The following is a 21,161-nucleotide window of genomic DNA, read 5'->3' as shown; positions in this document are numbered from 1 at the left end:
GAACAATTCCTAGACTTCAGTTCTTCAAAGCACATGGTTACAGTATTTGTCAGTAAACATTGGAAGAAGCATTCAATTGTTTTTGATGTATTGGTAAACTTAATTAACGGTGTGACGGACGCGTGTGAAGCATGTTTGAATCATGGATGTTCAAATGCTGTGTGGAGTACACTCATTTTTCTGAAAATACACCAAGTTTGTTTGAGAATACTCCAAGTGCAAAACAGGGGTTCCCAGGTCTGTGTGAGTAACACGAACGAATGGCACTGACAGCATTTTCATGTCATATGGGAGATTTGATCGCCATTTTCACTTTGATATAGCTTTTGAAGATTTGCTGTGTGTCATATATATCATATCAGTGTGTCTAGCTCAATTTGTAGTATTGCGTGTGTACTTAAACATTTCAACATGTACTGCTGTAATAATATCACAGTACTCTATGCACTCCAGGTTTTATGGTCATTGTGCACTTAATTCTTTTTGCAGTGTGTGATTTTGTGTGTGTGTTTGTGTAAAGATTAATCTAAGTAATGATAAAACCACATTTTTTGGTTTGTCTTTCGTGTATTTTGCACATTTTTTCCTAGACTCTTACAGTGTTGTTCCCAGCCTCAGAGGCCAGAAGGTCAGTTGGACCTGGATTGAAAATATGATAGGAGCAAATGTCCTGGCTTTGTCTGCTTGGTGGAACAATTGATGGTCAGAAGACCAGGTCCTACATGTCAAAACTATTGAACGGTGGACCAGGCATCTGACCAATGTGGGGTGTCCGATCAAATTAGAACGGTGGACCAGGCATCTGACCAATGTGGGGTGTCCGATCAAATTAGAACGGTGGACCAGGCATCTGACCAATGTGGGGTGTCCGATCAAATTAGAACAGTGGAACCCCCATTGTAGGACCTAACAAAAATCGGAGACAATAGGTCTTAAGAAGGAGGGAGTCTTAAAATGGAGGTTAATTTACCGACATTATGAACAGAAAGTCTGAGAAAACAGGATCTTAAAAGAGCGTCTCAGTCTTAAATTGGGGGGTACGTCTCCTTGTAAAGGGAGTTTCTGATCTGAATACGTCAATGAACGAAGACCGAGAGCTGTGTGAAACTATCCATGCAATCACAAACCCCAGATCTCCCTATGTGTCAATCGAATAGCAGTCTTAAACCTTGATCATTCTGCCTAGAGTGCGGATGGCTGTAAACACACAAATAACGATAGCTGATGCCGCGGGTTTTCTATTGATGTTTGGATGGCTGTGTTTGCATGTGGTCTTATGTAATGCGGAGCCTCGCTGACTGCATCTCGCTGCTAGCTAGCAGGGAAGCCTGAGTGGCGGTGATTTCAGAAAATGTCAGTTTTACGCCCTCACGGCAAAGCCATTAGGGGCATGTTACACGGGATAACCCGGCTTTGTAAATAAAAATGCAGGGGGGGGGGGGGGGGGGGATGTAGACAGCTGGCTGCCGGCTGCTAGAGGAGACCTGAAATGGGCTAGGGACCGGGTTGGGTCGTCTTGGGTCAGTGCTGAAATGGTTACTTTATTGGCTGTTGGCCGAACGGACACCCGAGCTTCATATTTTTGCAAGCATGTATTCGTGTTTCCAAGGCCTGAGGCTTTCGCTGTGACCCTGGGATCTTTATCGTGCGCATGCGTGCACACGGGGGTGTTCGAACACCGATGAGAGTCTGCACAAAGTTGACTCTGGGACACACATCCCGCACCGAACTTGGGGGTTGAACCCACGCTGATAGTAACAACCGCCGGTGATTTCCTTTGAAAAGGATTTATGTGCGCATGCATACAGAGCAAGCAGTGAGCATGAGGTAACAACCTTGATAGCTAATGACGTTCAAAGTAAGTGACATGAATGGCAGTTAAAATCGGAATTTAGAGCCTTTTAGATAAAAAGATGATAGTCGCTAAAGCCATTTGAAATGTCCCACTACAGGGGAACCCCCTTTTTAAGACGTCCAAACATCTGACAGAACCAGGTCTTAATCAGGAGGGAGTCTTAAAATGGGGGTAAGTTTACACAGGTTATGAACAGAAAATCTAAGAAAACAAGGTCTTAAAAAGGATGAAGTCTTAAATTGGGGGGTCTTCTTCTTCTTCTTGTCGATCACTCAGATGGAAACGCCGGTTCTCCGCGCAAATGTTGCCGTGCGCTGTAGGTCGTCCAGACTGCCATAGAGCTTCCCTTGCACCGTGGTCGCCTCCGCCCAGATCTGGCTCCTGAGGCCATCGTGTAGTGGGCAAGTCTGCAGCAGGTGTTCCGTTGTCATGCTGGGTCTTAAAAGGGGGCTTCCAGTGTGTACACATGAGTACAGATCCCGGGTAGGGACAATCATGTTGCAGCTCGCAGCTTTCCACTGGGAGGAAGCGACCCAAATTGACCCCAGTAATGGGATAATAAATAAAGCTATAAAGCAAAAAATGTCAACATTAAGGTGGAGGTGCAAACAGTGTTATTGCATATGGTGACAGCTGCACACGTCCCCAAGACAGCTAGGGTACTTAATTGTCTTTTATAGCACTTAACTATTCAAGTACACATGCAAGAATAATGTGAAGCCATTGAGTGGATTTTATTTTTGATTTGTGTTGGTTATTTGAGCAAAATGCAATAGTTATGTAGTTGTACTACCACAATTTTATGTGACTGACTTTAGTACATTTAGCAGTTGACATCTCTCTCTCTCTCTATCTCTTTCTTTCTCTCTCTCGCTCTCTCAAGCTCTCTCTCGAGCTCTCTTGTGCTTGTGTGGATTTTACAATAAAGAAATGTCTGGTGTCTGCTTGAAACCTGTGTACAATGTGTGAATGAGTGTGGTATGATATTTGAACACAGCAGAGCAATGCATGCATATGATGGTGTGGCATCTTCTGCACACACACATTTCATTATCCACATGAAATCCTTGATACCATGAAGTCTAGTTTTAAGCGCATTTGCAATTTGACATAAATGCATGCACAGATGCAATCGCACATAATGCACGAACACAACTAACTATTGGTATTATCTTGTTATTTGTTGTTGCAATGGCAAACACCTAGTTTTAGAAATTCATCATGATAACATCAGGAAGTTTACTAATAATTCTCCAGACTCAGTGGTGCTGTTGGACAAAGGCAGCCGTAAAGTTACAATCAGTCATATATCCATCCTCCTCTGCACATTGCATCCACCAAGAAAAAGACCCCCCCACACACACACACACACACACACCCTCCCTCACCCCTCTTCCAAGCAGAAACATCACAATACCTACATGAGCATATATAAACACACACTCACACCAGACACATACACAAACGCACACACATGCATGCATGCACACACACACACACACACACACACACACACACACACACACACATGCAAGCATGTTTCTGCAAATACATGCACACATCAGTATCTTCAGAATTTAAATTACAGCATGCAGTATTTATTTTCATTGTTTCAAATGTCGGGCAGTCAAAGTTAGTTAGCCGCAATGGGTCCCAGATATTTCAGCAGCACACAAACACACACACATGCATATATATACATCAATATCTACAGAATTATTCATCCTCATTGTTTGGTGTGTCTGACAGAGTTCAGCAGTTAGGGGTCACAGATATCACTGGAGCACACACAAACACACATATATACATCCATGTACCTGTAAACACATACATGTACATCCATTCATATCATCAGAATTATTCAGCAATCAGTATTCATCCTCAATGTTTGGTATATTGTCTGACAGAGATAAGCCGTGAGGGGTCCCAGATATCGCAGGAGCACGGCACTGTGCCCCATGGCCACGAAGACGACATGGACATCGACAAGGTCGTCAATCGCTACGTCAAGGGCGCTCACCCCGCACATGACGACTTTGACGAGAACCAGGTGTCTTCGCCTGAGAGTGACGGCAGTGAGTGTATTGTTTGTTTGAGTGCGTGCGTCACCCAACACATGACGATTACGAGATAAAGAACCACTGGTGTCTTCTCCTGAGAGCTATAGCTACCACAGTGAGTGCATGTATTGTTTAGCTACCACAGTGAGTGCATGTATTGTTTAGCTACCACAGTGAGTGCATGTATTGTTTAGTGTGGGTGAGTGTGTAGGGGTCAGACTACCTTTCATGAGGGAAAATGTTGAAAGAGTTTTGCACTATGGGGCCCATTAACACTATTGTGACTAGCATTGCCACGGCGTTAACGTCCTGCCTGCCCAAGCTTGCCACCAAGAAACTTCCCAAAAAACAGTAACTGTAAAGAAATCTGTCTAGCAAGCTTGAATTAAGTCCAATCACCACCAAATTTTGTGTACTAATTAAAAAATGGATGCCCAGTTCAGTCGTGCTATTTATAAGTTTGTCACGCGATTTGTTTTAGCAAAGGGGGGGTGAAAGGGGGATAATTTGTGTTTTTTAACGTTTTTTTGTGTGTGTTTTCTTTTCCACTGCTTTTTTAAAAGTTATTTTTTAACAGAAAGTATTATAAATAATTTTATAACCAAACAAGGGGGGGGAGGGGGGGGAGGGGGGGCTCCACTGTAACTATACTGACTTAGTCCCTTATTTGCCCCCAGCAGAGAAAATGCCATTGATGACGTTTCTTCATCACACTCTGCTCTGGGCTGTTCTCTCCGCCTCTGTCAACCTGTGGCCTTGACTTTTTAGCTGTGCATCTTCCACTGTCACAGTGACATTAATGTATCATTGTGTTTCAGCGTCACTGGGCTTACTGGAGTTCTCACTGCTGTACGACGGCACCAACAACGCTCTGCACTGCACCGTCACCAGGGCCAGGGTCAGTAGCCACCATCTTGCCTTCACTTCATAATCAATTCTAAAAAAAACTAAGGGATCTAAGCACTTTAAATACAGATGATATCACGTACAACACAAAGAAGTGAGAGCGACGTGGAACCAACCTCCTGGCTTCTGAGGCATTAACTACATTTATTCCCCCCTCTGCTTCTTTACCTCTGTAAACTTGTAGGGGTAGTTATTTTTCGATAATGACCCAGCAACCAAACAAATAACGACCCAGCAACAGCCTGAATCCTCGATAGTGCAATGGGTTGAGAAGCTGTTCTGTTTCGGTACTACTTTTTGCGACTGAAAAGTTCCGAACGCTCTAATGTACGAAGTATACATCTCTGGAGCAAACAATACAAACATACCGCATTTAAATTAACAACTACAGGCCTGAACACATGAATCTCCATATAAAATCCATGAGTTCGGTTGTTTTCTGAATCTAGATCAGACGTTCATCACAAGCAATTTCCCAAGGCAAGTAACTCATACTTTGTCTAGCGACAAGAGTAGTTCCCCTTCTTTTCACTCAGTTTCTTCGACAACAGACTGCAATCTGACGGTCAGTTTTCAACAATATTTCATTTAATAAACAGATCACACGCAACCAAATGCACACATCTCATCAATTTAAACAACATAAAGCGGTTTCATACACTATTTTCCCCAGAAAACTTAACTTCAGGCAGGTTTCACAGTATTGTGTTCAGCAATTTACTATTTACACACTCAAATTCTACAAAATAAATGTTGGCACACAATTCAAAGGACATGTTTTTCCAACAAAGTGAGTTTGTTACAACTAAAAACAGTAATTTTTTTTATAGTCCTGGTCCTTATTTATATCTAAAAACCAGGCGCAAAGCGGCATACCCTGAAAACGCAAAAAAAGCAATACGGTCATCCTATGCATGCATATAGCTCATATAGCCAAAACCGTTGAAGATAGAAAGACATTTATTGAACAAAAAATATGCCCCACATCATTCTTAACAAGTTTTGTTCTTGTATGTACATCAAAATATTGATTCTCAAATGAATGGTTTGAAAAAATACGACTTCCGGCAGACCTAGACCGTTTTGAAGGAAAAAACCGTCTTTTTTTTCAAACCATTCCATGGCCATCAATATTTTCATATACATGTAAGACCAAAACGTGTTAAGACTGGTGTTGTGCATCTAGTTTGTTCAATAAATGTCTTTCTATCTTCAATGGTTTTGGCTAGATGAGGTAACAAGAGAAGGATATGGGCATTGGAATTACGTCAACATTTCGAGCATTGTCACAGATGAAACATTTACTGCAGGGTGCTCCTGATTAACAAACCGAGAAAAACTGAAAATTATTGAAGAGAAGACATGTCTGAACAGTTTATAAAGAGACAAGTTTGCAATCATTTGTAAACACCATTATTGTATGGAGGAGTAACTGTTCCCCTACCCCCTAAGAAGGTATTTCTGTCCGTCAACCACGTGAGCGATCGCCACAAATCGAGGCATCACTCGCATTTCAGTTTGGACACACCGGCTGATTGCAAATGCACAGTACGTGTTTCGACACTGAAACGTGACGATTGAGCGTCAAAATAGTTTCTTAAAACAGTCGAAAATGGAGTTAAATGTGACTTTAACACTCAGTGGCGATCGCTAGAGTGGCGATTGTTACTAGACGGACACTAGAAAACCTCAGAAAATGTAATTACTTTGCGATTTTTTTAACTGAAAAACTGTTGCGGTCTTTTTCTGTCGAGCGCGAGCGTCAACGTAAACCAACGTGAGGTCACTTCCTCCCCAAACGGTTAGTTTTTGAATGAAAAGAAAAATGTGGCGATCGTTACATTGTTTAGACGGACAGGATCGCAACTTTGAAACTCGGGTCACCGTGCCTCGATCAAGGGCAAATTGACCTCGGCAACATTATAACTCACTTCAAGGGTGCACAAACTTGTATTTACAGTATACAAAATTAGGTAAACTTGTGTTTTTGTCCTGTGAAATCACAATTAGTTTCGATGCTCTTGATATCGCTATGCGGACGGACAGATCCGAATCCCCATACATTTTTTTTGCGGAGCTAGTATAAGTTAGAATTTGTGTTATGGATATCGATTGTTGTTGAAAAACAATCATTTCAATGTGTTCTGGCACTCTCAACCACCACAGCATTGATACTTGTGCATGTGTGTGTTGGAATTTAGTTCTTTGTTTAGTGATGCTGTGGCAAAAGTAAATTCATCCGTCCGTATTTTGACGATCGCCACCATTCACACGCACATAAATAAACACATTATAAAAAATTTCAACTTTTATTTTCAAAAAAGTATTTAAACAACAACTAGTTTGCATGTTAATACAACAAACACAGCAGATTCTCACAGATATGGATTTAAAAGACTAAGCAAATCTGAGACTATCAAAATGGCCTAATACCATGAAACCTGCCTTCATACAGTTTTTAACGTTGGAACACGGGTGCAAAAGTTCGTCTGCTAGTCCCATTTGACGAAAGAACATTATCCTAACCGATACCAAAACATATACAGAACACACAATATCTGCCTTTGCCGCCACAGCAGAATAACAGCATATCTGTGTACTTGATTTTAGCCCAAAATAGGAAAACTGACAAGAAGTGTTAACAGAATGGAATGATTTGCACGGAACTATACAACCGCGCATTAATCGATCGCCTGCGCAGGTTGACTGGTTGAGAGAATAGGATTCGATCAAACTTTCGCAAAAAAACTCCTCTTTTCTTTGAATAACTGAAGAAAGGAGGAATAAAGAGGTTACACACCTCGTCTCAGTGATTATAAAAAATAATGGTCTCAGTTCGCGGTCATGAAAAAGCTCGCTAAAGCTCGCATTTTTCATGATCCGCTAACTTCGACCATTATTTTTAATAATCACTGAGACTCGGCATGTAACCTCTACGTATCAGTAGGAGATACAAACAGAAGTGAAGTATAGTGCAAATTTGACTGGTTGTTGTATAGTTTTTGGTCGAAGAAGTTGATAACGCAGTGTTATTACTGACATATACCAAGCAGGACTTTTTTTTAGCGCATGAGAGAGATGAGACGGGGCTAACATTGTGAGTCGTGTGTTACAGGGCCTGAAGGCGATGGACTCTAACGGTTTGTCCGACCCCTACGTCAAGCTTCACCTTCTGCCTGGAGCCAGCAAGGTACGTCACCCTTTTTCCTCTCTCATACTTGCAATTGCCGGAGTGGCATAGTGGTTAGAGTGTTTGCCTCTCATGCTTGTGTTGGGGATCGACCCCCGCTCAGGGTCAATACAAATACCCAATTTGTCTGAGCGCTCTCCAGTCCACCCAGCTGGAAATGGGTACCTGGCCCTACTCAGGGCCGGGGAAGGCAATTTAGGCAGCGAGGGAGAGGAGATGGGCCGACCGCCTTATAAAGCTGGCCCCAGAAAAGTTGAGATCTGTAACATCTTGCTCACCTACGATTAAATATGGTTATAGGGATTACCTTCACCTCACCTGTTTTTTTATTTACAAGTTCTGTTCTCCATGTTTTAAGAACAAAACTTCTGTGGTGGGGGGGGGGGGGGGGGGGTGGGGGCGTTTATTGGCTCTTTTTCCTCTAAGGTGCACAACTGCTGCAGACAGTAAGTCTAATTTTCCAGAAAAAAACAAAATGTGATTTACAGAGACATTGGTGACAACTATGATTTTTGTAATACTATAATCAATGTGACAGCTAAGGTTGTTTAGAATTGGTCGTATGTTTTCAGTTATAATACTTCCAGTGATTTAATTGTGCTTGTTGCCATAGCATTAGGGTTTATAACTGTCTTACTTTACAGTCCACAAAGCTGCGCACCAAGACCATCCACAAGACCCTGAACCCCGAGTGGAACGAATCTCTCACGTACTACGGTGTCACGGAGGACGATGTTCTCAAAAAGACTCTCAGGTACACTGCAAAGCCACTTTTTAAAGACCTCCAAAAATCTGAGAAAATCCGGTCTTGAAAAGGAGGGAGTCTTAAATGTGGGGTAAACTTACAGGGCGAATTAATGAACAAAAAATGCGGAAAGACAAGGTCTTAAACGGGTTGACGTCTTAAATGTGGGGTAAACTTACAGGGCGAATTAATGAACAAAAAATGCGGAAAGACAAGGTCTTAAACGGGTTGAAGTCTTAAATGTGGGGTCTTAAAAGGGGTTCCACTGTATGTCTTTATAATAATAATACGAGAATTTATAATGCTCACCACAGGGCGACTCAAGGCATGCTCAAAATCCGATGGTCTGTGAATTTGCTTGCATGGGTGTTGGTGCTGCTTTATCAGGGTTGAGTCAGATGTTCATATGAGCACCTGTTTTTATATATCGGTGTGTGCTTGTCAACGTATACCTCCCGCGGGTTAGGGGGAAGAATTTACCCGATGCTCCCCAGCATGTCGTAAGAGGCTACTAACGGATTCAGTTTCTCTTTTTACCCTTGTTAAGTGTTTCTTGTATAGAATATAGTCCATTTTTGTAAAGATTTTAGTCAAGCAGTATGTAAGAAATGTTAAGTCCTTTGTACTGGAAACTTGCATTCTCCCAGTAAGGTAATACATTGTACTACGTTGCAAGCCCCTGGAGCAAATTTTTGATTAGTGCTTTTGTGAACAAGAAACAATTGACAAGTGGCTCTATCCCATCTCCCCCCTTTCCCCGTCGCGATATAACCTTCGTGGTTGAAAACGACGTTAAACACCAAATAAAGAAAGAAAGAACAATTGACAAGTGGCTCTATCCCATCTCCCCCCTTTCCCTGTTGCAATATAACCTTCGTGGTTGAAAACGACGTTAAACACCAAATAAAGAAAGTTGTCAACGTGTCGGTAGATGCAATGAGGTCACCCTGGCAGGTGCACGTTCGCGAAAAAGTAAAGTTCACACAATGTTATCATTTTACTGTGCTCGTAAGGACATAAATTTCAGCTGACTGTACACAACTGTACACAACTGTACACAACTGAAAAAACGTCTTCTCACCATTGTCTCCCCTTTCAGAGTGTCGGTACTGGATGAGGATGCCTTTGGCTTTGACTTCATCGGCGAGACCAGGGTGCCGCTCAAACGCCTCAAGCCACACCAGACCAAGCACTTCAACGTCTACCTGGAGAAACAACTGCCTGTGAGCAAATTAACTTGCCATTACTTAATTACTTTATCACAATGCTGGAAAATGATGCTTGTCGCTTCCTTCCAATGGAAAGCTAGCAGAAACTGGAGTCACGCTATCCAGGTGTGTGCGTGTGTTGGTATAATGAGCCACCTGCACTGTTGGCAGAATGATCGAGGCCGTTTTCGTCAGTATGCATTTCACAGACCTGTGCACATCTACGGTTTCTCCGTAATTTCTCCGATTTTTATATGCAGAATACGGTGCTACGGATTTTTAATTAAAATTCTGAAATTCCGATGTTTTACTCCAAAAAAAAAAGTTTTGTACTTTTTTTCTGTTTTAAGATGTTTTGACCAATTAGTTGGCCGTTGCGCTGAAAAGACGTTTTCCGATTTACTGGAAGCGCGCGTGTTCTCAGCATTGAGTCTTTGTTCTTAGATTTAGTTCGTCCAGCGTCTACGTGGCAACTTGTGATTGAAGTGAAACATGGAAAAGAAAAAAAGAGTGCGAGATTCAGATAGCCGTGAAGAGAAGACACCAGCTCTGTCACCATTCCCATTCTACTGCGTCATAGTGTTTCAGTTTGTGTGCTTTGTGAGCAGAATTATGTCTTGAACTGTCGTTACAGCTTACTACTGAAACATTTTAAAAACTACCTAAATTTGGTTTGTTTACTACTGATGAGCGTTTTGAGTGTGCACAGGTCTGATTTCAACGATGATCAAAGTTGTTTTTCATTTCCAAAAATCATGGATACAAATCAATTCCAATATTTTCTATGTGCTTATCCCTCAACACTGTATTAGCTGAAGAAATGCCTGCTGTGTGTGTGTCAGTGTGTGTGTGTCTGTGTGTGCATGAATAATGCACTGGGCAAATTGTTGTGATTTTCTTCTAAATGAGGGTACAGTTGGACGGTTACTTGAGCAGGGTTTTAACCTTGGATATAATGGGCTTTATAAAAACTATGTATCATTATTATTCTTTGTGTAATTATTATGTCACAGCTTGAAAAGGACGACGACCTCATCTCCATACGGGGCAAGATTCTGCTGTCTCTGCGCTTCGTCACGGCCAAACAGAGCCTGGTGGTGCGCATCGTGCGCTGTGCAGAGCTGGCTTCCATGGATACCAACGGCTACTCTGACCCCTACGTCAAAGTGTCAGTGTCAATGATTTTGTTTTTGGTTTGTTTTGATCTTTGCCTGGTGGGTTAAGGGTGGAGATTCAACTTATGTGCAGACCTGCTAGTGCCTTATCTCCCCTTCGTGTGTACACGCACGCATAAGACCAAGTGCACACAGAAAAGATCCTGTAATCCATGTCAGGTGGGTTATAGAAACACGAAAATACCCAGCATGCTTCCCCCGAAATCGGCGTATGCTGCCGGGGTAAAAACGGTCATACACGTAAAAACCCACCCATGCAAAAACATGAGTGAACGTGGGAGTTTCAGCCCATGAACGAAGAAGAAGAAGATCTATGAGAGCAATCTCTCTGTCGGCATCAGAGACATCTAATTCTGAGACAGCTCTGCGTGTTTGCTTACCTGTCAGTCCAGTAGACTAAAAGATGAATATGCAATGAGATATTGTCAGGTAACATTATCTTTATCACAAATATTCTTTGTCCAGTGTCCAGTACATTATAGCCACAGGTCAATCAGGAACTGTTCAGCTAGGGATGGAAATTATATAGTGACCATGCACTCAGTGCCAGTCGCTAGCCTGTCTTGTCACACAGGTAAAATCAGTGGACGGTGCAGCACATGCGATGGTGAGGGGTTTCAGTGTAACGGCCGAACCTGTCTGTCACACAGGTAAAATCAGTGGACAGTGCAGCACATGCGATGGTGAGGGGTTTCAGTGTAACGGCCGAACCTGTCTGTCACACAGGTAAAATCAGTGGACAGTGCAGCACATGCGATGGTGAGGGGTTTCAGTGTAACGGCCAAACCTGTCTGTCACACAGGTAAAATCAGTGGACAGTGCAGCACATGCGATGGTGAGGGGTTTCAGTGTAACAGCCGAACCTGTCTGTCACACAGGTAAAATCAGTGGACAGTGCAGCACATGCGATGGAGAGGGGTTTCAGTGTAACTACCGAACCTGTCTGTCACACAGGTAAAATCAGGGGACAGTGCAGCACATGCGATGGTGAGGGGTTTCAGTGTAACAGCCCAACCTGTCTGTCACACAGGTAAAATCAGTGGACAGTGCAGCACATGCGATGGTGAGGGGTTTCAGTGTAACAGCCGAACCTGTCTGTCACACAGGTAAAATCAGTGGACAGTGCAGCACATGCGATGGTGAGGGGTTTCAGTGTAACGGCCGAACCTGTCTGTCACACAGGTAAAATCAGTGGACAGTGCAGCACATGCGATGGTGAGGGGTTTCAGTAGTACGGCCAAACCTGTCTGTCACACAGGTAAAATCAGTGGACAGTGCAGCACATGCGATGGTGAGGGGTTTCAGTGTAACGGCCGAACCTGTCTGTCACACAGGTAAAATCAGTGGACAGTGCAGCACATGCGATGGTGAGGGGTTTCAGTGTAACGGCCGAACCTGTCTGTCACACAGGTAAAATCAGTGGACAGTGTAGACCCCCCAAGTGACCTAGCTCCCAAAGTGGTTGTTAATTTGTTCTTCTGGTTCATTTTTGTCAAATGCACCATCATGTAGATTTTTGTTTTGTTTTAGTCATGTAGTATAAGCTTTTTTACAAACAGTTAATTGTTTCATCTCTTGTAGATTGAATAAGACCGTGGATAAGTGGTCGTTCTAGACAGGTTGTCATGCTATGGAAAGGTCAATTGTATGGAAGAAAACTGGTCTGTGTGTGTTACAGGTACCTGAAGCCGGACAAAGACAAGAAGTCCAAGTTCAAGACCACGGTGAAGAAGAGGACGCTGAACCCAGAGTACAATGAGGTAAAGGGCCAAAACAGTCTCTGACATGTCATCATTCATTGGCTTGTGGAAGAGTTGCTTTCCCTTGTTTTTCCTTGTGTTTTTCATAGAAACACTCAGTCAAGCTACAGGTTACATTGCAGACTTGCCTCAGTGTTTCTATGGAATCAAGCTACAGGTTACATTGCAGACTTGCCTCAGTGTTTCTATGGAATCAAGGGAAAGCAACTCTTTCACTACCATAAAAGCTTGACGGACTTATTTCTGAACATTGTTCATTATGTGGAGTTCTGTTTCCATGTAAATAAAAAGCAATGAGCTGGCCAAGACAACATTGGAGATCCCCCCCCCCCCCCCTCCCCTCTCCTCTCTCTCTCTCTCTCTCTCTCTCTCTCTCTCTCTATCTCTATCTCTCTCTCTCTCTCTCTCTCTCTCTCTCTCTCTCTCCCTCTCTCTCTCTCTCCTCACCTCTCTCTCCTCCCCCCCCCTCTCTCTCTCTCTCTCTCTCTCTCTCTCTCTCTCCCCCTCTCTCTCTCTCTCTCTCTCTCTCTCTTTAGGGCGAGGGCCAGATGCAAAAAAGCATACCTATGCTTATTCTTGTCACCCTCGAAAAATAAAGATTTGTCATTGTCATTGTCATTGTCTCTCTCTCTCTGTGTCTCTCAAAGTGTAACACTAAACGTTGCATGTTGTGGTGTCTGCAGGAGTTTAGCTACGACATCAAGCACAATGAGCTGGCCAAGAAGACTCTGGAGATAACGGTATGGGACAAGGACATCGGCAAAGCCAACGACTTTATCGGTACGTACTTGTTATGACCTCGGGGCGGGGAAATAGCTCAGTTGGTAGCGGCACTGGCTTCAAAACCAGTTGTCGCTATCAGCCTGTAAACTGCCATGTCAATGTCACTTAAGTTGCAATTTTTGATGAGACAGTTCTTGACAAACTGTGCTGTGATTTATCAAATGTAACTTCAGTGTCACCTGTTACAATTTCAGGTGAGACTCGATCTAGTACATGTACTGTTCTTAAAAATCTGTCCTGTAATTTATACGCTGTCACTTTAATGTCACTTGTTACAATTTCAGGCGGCGTACAGCTTGGAATCAACGCCAAGGGCGAGCGACTCAAGCACTGGTTCGACACGCTGAAAAACCCAGACCGCGAGTTCCGTCGCTGGCACGTCTTGTCGGCGGAACTGACACCCGAGGTTTAAACGTAGCCGTTGTCGGTGCCATGTGTGCTTCAGCGTAACCTGCATGTGTGTTGTGAGTCATCTCCCTTGGCTGTTAATTATAGCACAGAGCCCTCTGCTGATTTCAGTTGCTAGCATTACAGTGGAACCCCCCTTTTAAGACCTGCAAAACATCTGAGAAAATCAGGTCTTAAAGTTAAAAGAAGGGAGTCTTAAAATGGGGGTGGGGCGGGGATGTAGCTCAGTCGGTAGCGCGCTGGATTTGTATCCAGTTGGCCGCTGTCAGCGTTAGTTCGTCCCCACGTTCGGCGAGAGATTTATTTTTCAGAGTCAACTTTGTGTGCCGACTCTCCTCGGTGTCCGAACACCCCCGTGTGTACACGCAAGCACAAGACAAAGTGCGCACGAAAAAGATCCTGTAATCCATGTCAGAGTTCGGTGGGTTATAGAAACACGAAAATACCCAGCATGCTTCCTCCGAAAACGGCGTATGGCTGCCTAAATGGTGGGGTAAAAAACGGTCATACACGTAAAATCCCACTCGTGCAAAAAACACGAGTGTACGTGGGAGTTTCAGCCCACGAACGCAGAAGAAGAAGAAAAAAATGGGGGTACGTTTACAGACTTTCAGAACAGAAAGTCTCAAACATCAAGGTCTTAAAAAGGGGGATGTCTTAACAACATTGGGGGAGGGGGGTGGGTCTCAAAAGGGGGTTTCCACTGCACTATGATGCAAATACTGATCAGATGGAATTTGACCACTTCCTTAACCCATGATGAGTGACCCCACCATGGACAGGCCCATAACAGGTGACGCTAGACAGCTCTCAAACATAACAGGTGCATGAGGCTAGTTTTGATGGTCACTTATTTATCTCCAATTCCACTACAGTGGTACCCTTGATGAAAGGACACTCTTGGTACCAGCCCAAAGTGTCCCTACAATGCAGGTGGCCTGTCATGACAGGTATACTTTGGTCGTTGTATTAATTGAGTTTTTTTGCCAAAAATTCAGTATAAAAGCTTTGCGCAGCAAGCTTCGCAAAGTTGACTTTGCTCAATTAATATTACGCTTGAAGAAAGCATTGCCAATTGTGTGTGTGACGCACACATTGTCACCTATTATGGGTTCACAAATGGAGGGGTCACCCATTATGGATAGAAATGGTTGAATTCAACTCATTCAAGTTTACTAACAATATGATCGATATAGTGAAGCTGTCAATCTTTGCTGGCCTTGTTGTTCGTGTGTGTGTGTGTGTGTGTGTGAGCATGTGTGAGCATATGTGTGTGACTTGTGTGTGTGTGTGTGTGTGTGTGTGTGTGTGTGTGTGTGTGTGTGTGTGTGTGAGCATGTGTGAGCATATGTGTGTGACTTGTGTGTGTGTGTGTGTGTGTGTTTAAATGGAATATTTGCTAACACTCAAGAATGCTGAAAGTGTTCTGTGAATTAATTTGAGAACTCTCTTTGCCAGCAGTGGATGAAACAATGGTATGGTATCTGGTTATGACTTAGTTGCAGCAAAAAAGTTGACAGTAAAATGTGTGTTGATTATTCATTGCAACAGCCCTGTATTGAGTGTCTGTTACCGTTGTAAATGAGAAAGTGCACGTGCACTGTGCCCCAAGTTGAATGTAATGTCACAGACAATATGTGTGCTCCTATTCTGTGTGGTGCATATTGTGTACATACATGTGTGTGTTTGTATTCATCACCGCCATATCGTGTGTGAGCACACTGATGTTCATTGTGTGTGGTGCAAATGTATTGTCTGTATATATAAGTAACGGCCTGCATGTTTATGGCTGTTTGTACAAATCAGTCAACAACAACAAACACTGTATGGACTGCTTGAACATTAGATTTCCCTTCGTTGAGCTATGCGACGTCAGAGGCTGACTCAAATTCATACTTTAGGTGGCTGCATGGCCCAGTTTACAAAGTGCCTTCAATCGTTATAAATGAGAAAAGTTACCAGAATTAATGGATACATAAATATCATTTGTATGTTAATTGACCAAGATCGATTTGACACAGATCTTGACAGTGATTGTTCAGCTCTTACCACTATGGTAGGGTTTCATGAAATGACTGTCTTGATTTGTTTCGTATGTCGACATATTTTGGTCAAAAATACAAATTACCTATTTGTAGGGTATTATAGCTAGGGTATTTGTTTAACACTTTCTACCCCGCCTATGTTGACCAAGTTTTTTTTTAGACGAGACCAGCTGTGCTGCAGCAGGTTACTCAGAATTGTAGTAACTGTGTAGTAACTGTGTATCAGCAACACGCTGGAATGCAGGCGTTAGATGGATGTTACAGGAAGCAACTGAAGCTAACAGTCAGAGCGGATATATCCGTATCTGGTCAGATAGAGCCATATGAGTGGGTACGAATATATCCGTACTTGGGAGACAATGAGTTAAAGAGTATTTATTGGGCGCAAATCTAACTGTTGTTCTCAGCGCCTTATAAAGTGTCAAAATGTCTGAATCAGTGTGTCGGTGTAGTTGTCTGCCTCAGCAATGCCCTCATGTGTGCTTTGCCCGCATAATATTCAAATGAGTGCAAGTTTGCTAGAAGGGGGGGGCAGAAAACGTTAAAAAACAAAGTAATTTGATACTGAACAGTAAACTGGTGACGCGTCTAGGCCGGGTTGATGATCTGTAGACATGACTGTTATGTATTAGAATTATAGAGTCCCCCTATACCAATGTCTATATCATGTGCCTGTATCAACTGTCCATCCCCAGTCCAGCACCGGTAGAGCAACAACCTCCTTATAAGGCTGAGAGTATTAGACTATAGCTAGCAGTTTCCCGCCTTTCCTCACTTGGCATTCCATCTCCAAGCAGAACGCTTCGACCTCTGTTTCATGCACTATATAATCTACCTAAAGAAAACAGTAAACCATGTAACTCTTACACTATGTTCTTGTGTTGGTATCTGTGAGTGATCGAGTGATCGTAATAACCCAAGAACCTAACAATGACCAAATAAAGCCTGGTTGTTCCTGCATGGTCAAGTTCAAGGTCACATTGGGGTCAAGGTTAGGTCAATCAGAAGGTAATTATCCTTTTCTGGAAAGTTTCTGGAGCTAGAGCAACGGATAATTTGTTTCTCATTTATATGACATGTGATGAAGGTGAGTCTTATGAGAATTTAGTCCTCTTGTTTGTGAGATGTGTGTTACGAATTGGGAGTCGTGTACGTCACTTGTGTGTATGTTGTTTCGTATAGATGTGTGTGTTTTGATGAACGTGAATGTATGTGTGTTAATTCACGCTCTGTACTCTCTTTCAGGCTCAGCAGATTTTGTATTTTACCTGATCATTTATAAAGGTGATAGTGTCTGAACTTACACCCCTTTATTAGTATGCTACTTGTTGGACACCATGGGCCATACCTTAGGATAGGCAGACCGGGGAACCCATATAATTTCGCCGTATTAATTGTACGCAGGATTGTCTAGAATACAATCCGTACGGTCAGTGGAAAAAAAATACGTCGAGAAAAATACTAATCTACTTTTCTTTACAAGCGCGTCCCGCAGCTGATTCAGTATTAAATTACATATCTTACCCAACTCACATATAGCAATTAACCCTAGTTCAGTGCCGGTAACGCTGTACGCATCCCCTTGGTAACCAAGGGAAGCCCCTCTAAAAAAAGAGTGACCAATCCCATAAGGCCATATTAATACATACTTCCGACTTCCGTATGCGCGCGCATACACCGCCATATGCATCATTCCATACTCAGCGAGCAGTGAGACTGGTCGCGTTTTTGTACGCTCTGGCTGTGTTCAGCCTTTTGACACTTCGTCTGCGGACTTGGTCATTTACCTCTTGGTTTCTTCTAGCTTGTCTTCGCTTCTCTACATATTGAGGTGAGGTCGTTCTTGTTTTTTGTTTGTGTTTGTGGGCGTTTTGACCTGTAATTTGAACTTGTGAAAATTTTCTTGTTTACAAAATTTTTCGTGAGTTGTTTTGGTCATGGCGGATAGCGCCAAGAAGCGGCACTCGTCTAAGCAAGTAGCTGCTGAGTCTTCGCCTTCTAAGAAAACGCCTAGGAAAGCTAATGCTCCCGGCCAGGCACATGTTTCGGTTCTGGAACCGTCGTTGCAAAAGATTACCGATGTTTTGATTGACATGCCTACTTCGGCGAATGTGACTGATAAAACTTTAGACAAGTTGTCTCGTGCTGTCAAGCCCACTGATAAAACTTTAGACAAGTTGTCTCGTGCTGATAAGCCCGCTAAGGCGGCTTCGGTGTCTGTGATTCCCGGCCTTGCGTCTGTGGACGTGGCGTCTCTGTTACTTTCTTTAAGCTCACAGGTCTCGTCCTTGGCGGAGGAGGTGGCGTCCACGCGGGCGGAGTTCCGGTCACTGCCTGCGGGTGTGGCTGGTGTGTCGTCTCTGGCCGACGTTCGCCCTTTGCCTTCGGCCACTGTTACTCGGGCTGAGGTTCATGCGTCTCAGGATGGTACCAGGCCTACTCTGGTGGAGTGTGGCCCGGCTGCTGGTGGTTCTCGCCACATTAAAGGTATGTCTTCTACCCAAGTATCCGGGTTCTCCGGAGAAAGGGTAGAGCGTTTCCAAGAGAAAGTAACTCCGGGCTCTGGCTTTGTGGGTGAAAGTTCTGAAGCTGAGGCTGGCTCTGACTGCATTGGCAGCAGGTCGGTGGCGGTTAAGAACCTTGGAGAGCGAACGGAAGATTTGTCGCAACCATCCGCTTCTTTAGAATGTGGTAAGGGTGCGCGTCTTTCGCTTCCGCCCGGGGGGCAGGAAGGGGGCAGTGTGGCTGGCTCTTTGTTTGACTATGGGAGTCAAGCAGGGGACCAGCTGACGGATGGCATGTTAATGCCGGACGGCTGTTCTGAAGACGGTGCTTCCGCAGCAGTCGAAGGTACCGAATTCAAAATTCCGTTTAGGCTTTCTGATGCGGTGGCATCTGCGGCCGAGACGGCTTCAAGATATTTTGAAGAGGGGGTGGTGGAATCTAAGTCTTTTGTGGTTCCTCCTCCCTCTGCACTTGGAGACTTTCGCAGTGCGAAAGAGAAGAAATGTTCTTTCAAATTTCTCGAATCGCCCGCTGTTGCGTATGAGATGTCGAAAGTCATGAAGAAGAATTCTCAGTCGTATAATCAGGTGGTCCCAATGCCTTTGTTGGTGCAACATGGGGACGCACCTGATTCGGCCACGTCGTGGCTGGCTCAATCAGGACAAGTGGTGCCTGGTGCAGCTGCTCTCCGCAATTTCAAGCTGGTGCCGCAGCCTGTTGACTTGGTGGAGTCTTTTGCTCTCCCTAGAGCGGCTCTGCCTGTTACGCCGGATCTGGCGTCTCTCAGGGAAGACGGTTATAGCAAAGACAGACCTGTACCCTATGTGGAGGGCTCTCTGTTGGCTCTTGAGGAGACAGGGAGATCTCTTTTGGAATTGGCTTCGGTCTCTGAGTCACTGCAGCGTTCGTTGTCGAGATCGATTGCGTCAAGTCTTGAGCCTTTCGAGTTTCGTTATGACGCTTCGGCGGAAGACGTTACAACGCTGTTGGCTACCTTAGCCAGGGTCTCTCGTGAGCATATGGGGCTTTCAGCTAAGCTGTACACTCATGCGATTCTTTCGCGCAGAGCTGCTTTTCTGAGTGGCTCAAAGATCAGGGACAAGGGAACTATCGATAGTCTGAGGTTTTCTCCCTTTGAGGACGGCTCTCTTGTAAGTCGCTCGTCTCTCGATGCGTTGCAAAAAGAGACCCAGGATGCCAGGGATTTGGCGATTGCCAGGATCGCCCATCAGGGCTTTCAAAAACCGCACAGTAAGCCTCAGCAGCAGAACAAGGCTCAGCCTTCGTTTTCGGGCGGTGGCAAGAGCCAGAACCAGAACTCCTCTTCTCGAGGCAGGGGGCGTGGCGCCCCTTATCAGAAGAGGGGTTCGTTTGGTGGTTCTAGGGGGTCGGGGCGTAAGCCTCACCCCCAATGATGTCTTCCCGAGCAGATCGCCCCGTTAGCCCCCACCTTGGTGGTGGCGGGCGGCCCCTCCAGGGCCATCGCTGCCTGGATTCGTTTGGTGTCCAGCCAGTGGATTTTGGGGGTGATCAGTTCGGGATTTCGTCTTCTCTGGGCAGACGGGAAGGCACCGCTGTCCAGGATACCGCCGCCTTTTGTGTTTCCGCGAGACGCGGAGGCCAAAGCAGCTATTCAGGGAGAGGTCGCTGCACTCCTTTCAAAAGGCGCGATCGAGGAGGTGATCGATCACAGGTCCCCAGGCTTTTACGGCAGGTTGTTTGTAGTACCCAAAGCCTCGGGTGCGTGGAGGCCTGTTCTGGATTTGTCGCCATTGAACAGGTTCCTGCGTGTCGTGAAGTTCACGATGGAAACGCCTGCCTCAGTGAGAGAAGCCCTTCGGCCAGGGGACTGGGTCACGTCTGTAGATCTGACCGACGCTTATTTTCACGTGCTGATGCATGTGGCAGACAGAAAATGGCTTCGTTTCCGCTGGGGAGAGAGGATCTTTCAGTTTCGGGCGCTTCCGTTCGGTCTGTCTCTCTCCCCTTGGATTTTCACGATGGTCGTGCGTCAGCTCTGTGCCCTCGTGAGGCAAGAGGGTGTGCGGCTGAGAGCCTATTTGGACGACTGGTTGATTCTGCATCAAGACCAGGTCCTTTGCAATACGCACACTCAGAGGGTGCTCAGTCTAGCGGTTCAGCTCGGCTTCACAGCCAACCTCGTGAAGTCGGAGTTGGTGCCCTCCCAGCAATTCACGTACCTGGGGATGGAGTTCGATACACTGAACTGGTCAGTCCGTCCTGCTCGAAAGAGGGTGGACAAGTTGCAGGAGGCTATCCGTGTTCTTTACGGAAAGAATCTGTCTACGGCTCGGGAGTTGACTTCTCTTTTAGGGCAGATGGAATCCATGGCCACTGTTGTCCCTCTGGGAAGAGTCCACAAGAGGCCCTTTCAAGCAGCGCTCCAAGCGCAGTGGGACCAAGCGACTCAAGGCTGGAATTGCTTGATCGAGTTGGGTGCTTGGTTCAGCCGTACAACGAGCATTTGGCTTCTTCCCTGGGTGTCACAGGGTGTCCCTAT

General features: G+C 44.7%; 1 protein-coding gene across 1 annotated transcript in view; it reads left to right on the top strand.

The window, feature by feature from the left end:
* LOC138975220 (rabphilin-3A-like) overlaps positions 1 to 21,161 on the top strand; it is a gene marked incomplete in the record, with an annotated part of 87,186 nt that overhangs the window by 61,564 nt on the left and 4,461 nt on the right. Inside the window, 9 exon segments of the mRNA XM_070347872.1 lie at positions 3,763 to 3,930; positions 4,734 to 4,813; positions 7,937 to 8,011; positions 8,656 to 8,765; positions 9,856 to 9,979; positions 10,978 to 11,132; positions 12,818 to 12,899; positions 13,583 to 13,679; positions 13,967 to 14,088. Coding sequence (XP_070203973.1) covers positions 3,763 to 3,930; positions 4,734 to 4,813; positions 7,937 to 8,011; positions 8,656 to 8,765; positions 9,856 to 9,979; positions 10,978 to 11,132; positions 12,818 to 12,899; positions 13,583 to 13,679; positions 13,967 to 14,088 — 1,013 coding nt within the window.

This window comes from Littorina saxatilis, linkage group LG9, assembly GCF_037325665.1.
Source record: "Littorina saxatilis isolate snail1 linkage group LG9, US_GU_Lsax_2.0, whole genome shotgun sequence".
NCBI lineage: Eukaryota > Metazoa > Mollusca > Gastropoda > Littorinimorpha > Littorinidae > Littorina > Littorina saxatilis.
This window is presented reverse-complemented; position numbering and strand designations above follow the sequence as displayed.